At 40.2% G+C, this 9,216-nt stretch overlaps 1 protein-coding gene across 1 annotated transcript; it reads left to right on the top strand.

Moving 5' to 3' along the window:
* The first annotated feature begins 1,810 nt into the window (after positions 1–1,810).
* ogfrl1 (opioid growth factor receptor-like 1) lies at positions 1,811–7,241 on the top strand. Its single transcript, XM_062430769.1, has 7 exons — positions 1,811–1,996; positions 3,105–3,191; positions 3,299–3,377; positions 3,656–3,734; positions 4,070–4,136; positions 5,365–5,510; positions 6,704–7,241. Exons 1-7 carry the CDS (start codon positions 1,811–1,813, stop codon positions 7,239–7,241), a joined length of 1,182 nt encoding a protein of 393 aa, XP_062286753.1.
* The last annotated feature ends 1,975 nt before the right edge of the window (positions 7,242–9,216 follow it).

Raw genomic sequence — 9,216 nt, 5'->3', positions numbered from 1 at the left:
TCAGGAGGGGGTACTGTAACCTCCTCCTGTCCTGGTGTCACGTGATGCAGCTCTGGTCCTGATGCTGCTGTACTGGGACTCTGTATAGGAAGTGATTAATGCCACACGGTAGCCGGATGAGGAAAAGCAAGGGATCTGTCAGCAGCATTATTGGATATAAAAACAATGGGTTGAAAACAGCATCACCTTCTTGAGCAAGCGCAATGCCTCTTTTAAAATGAATAATGCAAGTAAATAAATACAAACAATTGCTTGGTTTAATGTGTTGCGAATTAAAAGGACTTTTAGGGTTGCACATTACGATTTTGTATGATCAGACACAATAGACGGGAGCGTGTCTATGTTCCCACAGCTCTATGTTCCCACAGCTCTATGTTCCCACAGACATGTGGGGTGTCCTGGTACCTCTGTGAGGTTACGAGGTAAAGTACCTCATGAGCAATAATTTACAAATTAAGCACTGGGGCGGGCACAATGCTGTCCTGATTGGGCCGTCTTTTTGCACTAAGTAGTAATGTGGGAACATAGAGCTGTGGGAACATAGAGCTGACCCCCAATGGACACAGCCTTTCCATATTAAAATATATTTGATGTGCTAAACATCAGATTTTCCAAAAAACATCAAATAACTGCTTAAAATAAAGAGAAATGCAAATCCTGGTGAATCAGGTTGCCATAGCCTCACATTAACATTAAAGCGTATATGGTTATAGTGAAGGTCATGGAAAACTCTGTATAGTATGAATGATGGACCTAAAAAACCCTAACCAAAAATATATCATTCTTGTTCCGCACCATAAGTAGCTGAATGGAAAATGAGCTAAACTGGGTTGAACACTGACAGAATGTGACAACAGTGAAAAAAAGATACTGCTCACACTTTTAGCTACAAGAATGGTACAAAAAGGTCTGTATTTTTATGTTTGTGTGTGCATGCATGTGCAAATTTAAGCTGGAGGGAAGGAGATGGCCACACATAATGATGCTACCAGGATGATCTGTGTTAAGCATAAACCTGGAGGTGATCACATGTGATTGTGGTTGCATGTGTGTATCTATCTACAGCTTATCTCACATAGTACTGGACCCATCAACATCTTATAATCCACTAAAGTTAGGCACGATATCCCTGTTTGTGTTATCTTAGCTGACATATGGACCGTAAGGAAGCCCAAGAGGAACAATTGAGTGAGATTAAATTCTTCTTTTTGTTTTGTTTTGGAGGTTTGAGGGAGGTAAGGAATGGTTTTATATTGTGTAGCGTGTTAAAACAAAATTGTAATAACAAAAAGTTCCAAAGATTTCTCCATAGAAATAATGTTTAAATTAAGAAGTTTGCACTTATCTTATTATTTATCCATTTTTAAATTCATACAGATAGACAAACCCAGGATGCTTGGTTATAGTAGCCCAACATTACACTAATCTATGCATCTTAAAGAAAACTGACACTATACTATAGAAAAACAAAATGTAGCATACTGGGTGCACTCTTCTACATAGCTACAGTTCATTGAATATTTTTAGCAACTATCAACACAATTAAAACGCATTATTTAGTTGATAATTGACTGTGTGCAGCTTTAAGACCTCTTCCCGTTTCTCTGCGGCACTAATCACCCCTCATACAGAAACGCGCATCATCGTTGCTGATCTGGAAATTCCCTTTTCTGCCATTTAAAAAGCTCAGCAGAGTGCAGTGTGAGTCCAGCGCTCTACAAACCGATAAACGAGGCTGTGAGCCAAATGATGTAGTATTTAGTGGAAACAAGAGAACAATAAAAGAGGGCAGGTGTTGCATGTTTTTTAAATGGGAAATTTGTTGGGCAGCTGGCGTTTCAAGGAGCCGAGCACCGTTGAGGAATGCGACTCGACGTGGGGGTCGGACTCGGAGAGCGACGAGCCGGCGGGTGAAGATGACAGCGGCATCTCTGAGACCGTCAGCCCGGCGGAGAGCGACCGGGCCGCGGGAGTCCCCGGAGACACGTCCCCGCAGGTAAAGACGAGGGTTAGCTTTGAAGCATTTGGTGCTATTATAACATGTACAGTGTGCCACCGGCTGCGAAATAATATTGACAAGGCCAGGACACAGAAAGGGCAACCGAGCAGCCTCCAGACATGCTGCTGTCATGCTGGCAGAACATACAGCTCAAGCCAAACTTCATTCAAAAATATGTCACTTTTACCAAACCCTGGTTATAGGAGAACATACACACTGTCATGTTGTGAACTTTACTGGATCGCTTCAAAGTGGCATTCAATTCACCAAATAGTGCTTCATTTAAATAGTTAATGACTGAAATGTCTGATGAATTAACATAAATTGTTTATTATTGGCCCTAAAAGGCTGAGAAAAGTTAACTAAATTATTATGAGGTGTGGTGTAGTGATGTTAAGCTTGGCATTATAGCCGAGCTTCACACATTATTGTGTTGTTTAATTAGTAAAGATAGTTAATTATTCCAAATATTGTTTTTCTAATTAAAGTTACTCTCTCTGCCCGCTAGAGTATGTAGGAAATAAAAGCGCTTCATCAACAATGGACTCAGAATGATGTCATAATTTATTATTATAGTGGACTGGATGGTTGTTATTAGACTACTTCACACAGTTTCAAATTATTAAAGTCAGCAGGTTTTATCAGACTGTAGGACTATTTGAGAAAAGAAAGAAAATTAAGAAATTTTATACAGCGTACGGCTCTAATTTTTACAAACAGTACCAATTGGTTGCTGTATACTCTATACACTGTACAGTATATGGTGTAGATATAATATATATATAACAGGATTAGGCCCTGTGTAATACTGTGAGCCTTTCTGACCAGTGTAAATTAGCATGACCCAGATTTCATTTGAGAATCAGATCTAGTTTCCAGCGTGCTTTTGTAGCGACTGCACAGCAGCGCTGATGTGAATTGTCCTCCTTTGCTAGAAAGAAATGGATGATGACAGCCCTCGACCTCAAAGCAAAGTCAGTGCTTTCAATACGGCTGAATGGCAGATGAGCGTTTCACTGCATCTGTGAAAAACACTGGATGTGAACAGAATGTCTTTGTTTTAATGTCTTACTTCACTCTTTCATTCCTTTCTTTCTCCCTTCAGCTGACTGACTCCCCGGAATCTGTTCCGAAGATGAAGAGGAGTTTCTACGCTGCCAGGGACCTCTACAAATACCGACACAGTTATCCGGTACATACAAACACACACATACATGCACTGTTACAGGAACATCATGTATAATTATGGTGCCATTTATAGACAACAATGTGTGATTTCTCTCATCTGTGTGATTGCAGAACTTCAGAAAGTCCCGGGAACCCAATGAGTACCGTAATCTGCGCTTCTACATAAACAAGATCCCTCTAGTGCCTGACGGTGAGATCATGTTCACACACTCTCTGTCTCTCACTCACACACACACATACACAATCACACACACATACACTATGCATGCAGACCTCCTGACTGTGTGGAGAGAGGCAGTGTTGGCTTTGGGATTAGGGAGTTTTGTTTGGCTAAAGGTCATGTTTGACTGTGGAAGAGTAGGAGATTAGTGCATTGATCCAATGTTTAAACACGCTTGCTTACCCACACACACACCCACACTATGGTACCTGTGTGACAGCTAATTAGCCCCTGTCGTCTTTTCTCAGGTATCTATATCGAGGAGATTCTGACAAAGTGGAGAGGCGACTATGACAAACTGGAGCACAATCACACCTACATTCAGTGGTGAGACATGTCGTCGGTCTATTTTAATTTTGATACATATCTTACATGTGACTGCACAAGCTCGTCTTAATTAACTGGGTTGTTAATTATATGGTAATTGACTTGTCTGAGCTTCTTTTTCCATCAACTTGTCTGAAAACCTGAAAAACTGAATTCAATCAGCTGCAAATCCTGAATCTAAAATGTAGGAAGTCTTAGCAGGAACGTATACAGACAGTTTTTTTAACTGTTAATCATGTGATTTAGTTTTTAAAGAAAGGCTTTTCATGTCATCAGGGTCAGGAGCTCTGTTTAAATGTGTTCTTGTGGTGTTTTGTTCCTTTCTTGTATGACAGGCTGTTCCCATTAAGAGAACAAGGGCTCAACTTCTACGCACATGAACTGACTCAGGAGGAGATCAAAGTAAGACTCGCAGTGGACACACACATACAAACTGTCTATCCTGACATCATTTTTATTTATGTGTTACTGTCAGAGCTGCTAAGTGATTTTTTTGCACTTCCTCATGACACAAGACACGAGTTAGTCATGGTTGAGTAACAGATTGTATACTCTGTTTTTCCTGTGATAGAGAACAGTCCTTTTATCAGAAGGGATACTATATATGTTAAAGGACAGGTTCACATTTTTTAAAGTTTTTTTATGTGCCTAAATGAACACTGAAACCTGTTTTTCATGCTGTAATCATTCCTCCTGTTCATACTGACCATTAGAAGATCCCTTCATAATGCACTTACAATGTACGTAATGCTAAGTGACAATATAAGTGATTTTTGCACTAAATGACTGTGTGGACACACTGTGGATTTTGTCCTCAATCACTTCCGTTGAAAACACATTTGAAGGAGATCTTTTAATAGTCAGTATGAACAGGAGGAATGATTACAGAGAGGGAAAACCTCTTTCATTTCATTAATTTGTTGCTTGAAGACAGGCTTGAAAATTAAATTGTGAAACTGTATTTTAAATGACAGTGTACTGAAAGCTGTTGTTAACAAAAATCAGCTTGTGGTGTGACCTGAATAGTAAATGGGCTGTATATATATATATATATATATTTATATAGAGCTTTTCTTGTCTACTGACTCCTCAAAGTGCTTTACATCACATAGATCTATTCATACACACATTCATACACTGATGGAAGAGGCTGCCATGCAAGGTACCAACCTCCTCATTTACAGATGTTTCTAAAGCTCACTCATCCATTCACACACACCGAGCAATTTGGGGTTGAGTATCTTCAATATGAGGGCTGTTGAATAAGGTGATCAAACCACAGACCTTCTGATTAGTGGAAAGCCTGCTCCAACTCCTCAGCCACAGCCCCTCAGCTACCATCCTTGGCATAGACTCTACAAGTCTGTGGAACTCTCACTTAGTAGTTAGTGTTATTTACTAGCAGTTTTTCTATGGTTAAATCAGTTTTTATTTGTGTAAACTTGTCTTTGACCAAACTGATATGTGGTTTTGGTGATCCAATCTTAAATGTGACATGGTAACGTTTAAAATGATTGTACAATTTTGTGCTCCGTCGTGTGATCGCCCCAAACGAAGCGTTAATGCCAAACACAGAGGTGGTCTTGTACCTGTCAGTGGGTTTCTGATCCGCTGTGTCGAATCCTCTCAGGAATTCCAAAGCACTCGGGAAGCCAAGCGGAGATTCCTGGCAGCCTATTCCCTGATGTTGGACTTCTACGGCCTCAAGCTGCTGGATAAGAGCGGGAATGTTGCTCGGGCTTCCAACTGGCAGGAGCGCTTCCAGCACCTTAATGAGTAAGCACACACACACACATTATGCAGCAGCTTAGGGGAATACAATTGCAGCCAGGATTTGTGTGAACTTAACGCTTGGTTGCCAATCGTTGCTTTTGTGTGCTTTAGTGAGGCCATTATTCGAAATCCTGTTCAAACTTAATTGTTTCCTCTATCAGCAGCCAAACAAGAAACATGTTTTAAGTCAACAAACAGATGGTTATGGGTAGTTAAAGAGGTGAATTTATTTTCTTTTTTTTTGTCACACACATCCTATTGCTATGTTTCTGTGGCCTGAGAGAAGTCATATCGTTTAGTTACCAAGGAACCACCTGAATGTCATATGTCTACTTTAAAGTTTTTTTTTTCTCCTTGTACCCAGCATGGTCTCACTGCCATTACAATAGTTCCTCATGTAACAGACCTCCTTTAAACCCTACCATCTGATGCTAATTGTTGCCATTATCCCAACCACATGAAAAACAACAAATTTGTTTCCATGAAGCAGCTGTTCAGTACAGTTTTGTTCCCTTCTCTGTCTCTTAATACCCCATCAAATATGCAAGACGACTTTTGCGTCTGGTGATTTGTGGTTTGTAGATCCCACTCAGGCCACATAACCATCAGAAATAAACAATCCTTATTCCTAGCACCGTTTGAATTATGGGTATGATTTCTGATTGTTCCTTTTACTGAACAGGCCTCTTTTCTTTTTTGGGAATAATAGATTATTTTGGTACCCAACCCTTAAATACGATAATGTGATTATACCTCTTCTTCTACTACTAAGAGATTGGAGGACGGCCTAAAGAAGTGGCCTTTCATAATGTACAATGGTAATAAAATCCACCTAAAAGTACCTCTAAAGCTCCAATTAACAAGTTGTATCTCATTTGTTTAATCGACCAAAAACAACCAATCGCCACCATACAGATTTTAATACCACTACTACTATTGCTATTTAGTGGACAGACATGAAAGAGGTTCAACGTTGGGATAACAGTATATTTCCCAAAAATGTTGAACTTTTCCTTCTGTTACTATGTTTATTTCAATAATTTCAAAGAAAAGTGAGGAAACCCATTGCATATCACAAACTTTCACAGATGTCGATGTAATAAAAGGAATAAATGAAAGCTGCACACATAATTCCCCCAATGTGTCATTATGTTGAGACAAAGGTAGATTTACCCTCTGCTTTGTTTCTCTTGAAGGTCCCAGCACAACTACCTGCGGATCACTCGCATCCTGAAGTCCCTGGGTGAGCTCGGCTACGAAGCCTTCAAAGCCCCGCTGGTTCGCCTGTTCTTAGAAGAGTCACTTTGCCACAACACCATTCCCAACATGCAGCACAGTGTCTTGGAGTACTACGTCTACACCATCCGCCTGCCAGCAACCCGCAGGCGCCTGCTACGCTATGCTCGCCAGCACTACAAGCCTGCCCACGCCTTCCTCTGGGGTCCGCCACCGAAGAGACGGGGTGGTGCTGGTACTGGAGGTAGCGTGGGTGCTGGAAGTAGTGGAATCAGAGCGCCTGCTCCAACACCAGAACAACTGAGAAGGGGGGAGGAAAGCACCACCTCCACCTCTGCGAATAGTGGGATTTTTGTGTCTTCCCATGATGGTATGGTATGCCAGGACCTGGCTGGAGGAGGACTGCAGGGATGCGCAGGACTGGGCTCCAACATGGCTGGACGGGAGGGAACGTTGATGATGGTGGGAGCTAGAGGAGACAGGAATGAGTATAATTAGATTGTTTCTTTGTAGGTAGCCATTGTGTTGAATAAGGTTTGAATGAAACTTCCAACCAATTCAAATGCGGGGGGAAAAAATCATTGTTTATGCCAGAACTTAGCAGGGTTATAAAGGTTCTGGAAGACCCCTTGGGCACTCAGACCCAGGATTATGACAACAATAGTTAAACATATTCATAGATCTTTAGAATCTGATAAACATGTTATTAGAATCTCTTAAGGTTAAGGGCTTACCATTAACAGCTTTGACATTTCAACTGTATGAGGCATGGTGGGGTGGAAGGACGTGTTTTTGAGCCAAGCTAACGAACCTCGCCTAGGACGAAATCCCAAAACCATCTAAACCAGTTGAGAGCCAAATGTGTATTGCAAGGCTTTTCCTCACCAGGGCTATGAACACAACTTAGAAGATTGCCTTATTTAATGTTGTGGGCTGGAGCTCTGGCTGATGTGAAATGTGGTTTCTGATACTAGACACCATGTTCGAACCAAAGGTGTCCGCTGATTGGTATTTAGGTCTTAGGGAGCAATAGTCCTGCCTACTCAAACAATGAAGCTGATGATCCACTGAGCCACAAGCTGGACTGAGCTCACTTTGTACAGGCACTGTAAAGTTAATATTGTAATGTGAAAAGCGAGATCAGGGAGATTATTATTTTTATTTTTCAGATTCTGAAAAAGAAACATAAGGGGCAGAAATAGAAAAAGAATGAGTTAAAAAAAGGGCAGGGGAGGGCTAGTTTGTAATAGCAATACTTTTAAATCATATCTTCTGAACTTAACTTGAAGTTCTGTTGTTAATCTCTGATAATACTAGCAGGCACAATGTAATATTTACCTATTCTGCAATTGTATTATTCTCTGAAAGTTGATAGTTGTCACTCCTTTTGAAAATTGTACAGAACTGTAGAGAAAAAATAAGATTTAATGACTTGTTAACTATAAAGACAAAGTTAAGAATAGAGAGGCTTTTTAGTAACAGGTGGGACGGGCACCATGGAGGAACGAATGTAGTGAAATGTAGTTCATAACAAAAAGTCAAGGGGAAAGATTTCTGCTGTTGTTTAAGGCAAAAGAAGCAGATCTGCTTACATGACACAGTAATCTATCTTAGTTTTGCTGTAGTGTTGACTCCAAAAGGACAATATCAAACTCTCAGTTTGACAACTAGCCAACAGGCTTATTTAGCTTACTAAAAACAATTGGTAGTTTCTGATACAGTAGATACATTTTCTAGTGATAATGTAGCCACATTAGCTAGTATTAACAGAGATGTGGTTAGCTAACTGGTTTAAAAGCTGTCACTATTTTACTAAAGTCAGTTTGAACGTGTTACGTAATTTGAACGCTCTTTGCGCTAGCCAAATTGTTAACGTTGCGGAATTGCAGTTCCATTCATTTATGGTGCTTCACTGAGCGACAAACCAACACTTAACTTTAGATAGATTGTAAGGTTACAGTAAGAAAGTTGTTTTTTTTGACATTTTTTCCAGCTGTTGTGTTACAGCCAAAATGCTTCCGTTTTTCTCAGACTGTTTGGTGTCATTACTTTTTCAGCACAGTTAGTTAGTTTCTTCTATTTTGCATTAAGGAAGCTAATCAGTTGAGTAGGTGACTTTGCATTTTACCAACACACCCTGCTGGTGTATAAAGGGCAGCCTGCTATTCTTACAGACTGATAACAGATTAAACACTGAACGCCCTCTATACTTAACTCCACACGATGATTGGATGTGGTCTGTGACTGATGTAATGTGATCAGACTGGTGATGTGTGTTGCACTTTTTTGACAATCTGCGTCTTCCTGTTGAAAGTGCTGTAGGTTTCTCCAAATTGCTCATTTAGAAACAAATCTACATTTTCAGGAACTAGCTGCTTCATGAACATGATTGATTCATATCTGGTATTGTCTTACCTTGCAATATATTTTAGCTAAATGATAAGTGAAATTGTACAAACACCCATGATATAGT

This window comes from Scomber scombrus, chromosome 12, assembly GCF_963691925.1.
Source record: "Scomber scombrus chromosome 12, fScoSco1.1, whole genome shotgun sequence".
Taxonomy (NCBI): Eukaryota; Metazoa; Chordata; class Actinopteri; order Scombriformes; family Scombridae; genus Scomber; species Scomber scombrus.
This window is presented reverse-complemented; position numbering and strand designations above follow the sequence as displayed.

Excerpts from the sequence above, each read along its gene's own strand:
- ogfrl1 (XM_062430769.1), top strand. The coding sequence starts at position 1,811 with ATGGGAAATTTGTTGGGCAGCTGGCGTTTCAAGGAGCCGAGCACCGTT. Across the intron at positions 4,137-5,364 it reads TGACTCAGGAGGAGATCAAA|GAATTCCAAAGCACTCGGGA; the intron begins GTAAGACTCGCA and ends GAATCCTCTCAG. Across the intron at positions 5,511-6,703 it reads CGCTTCCAGCACCTTAATGA|GTCCCAGCACAACTACCTGC; the intron begins GTAAGCACACAC and ends TTTCTCTTGAAG.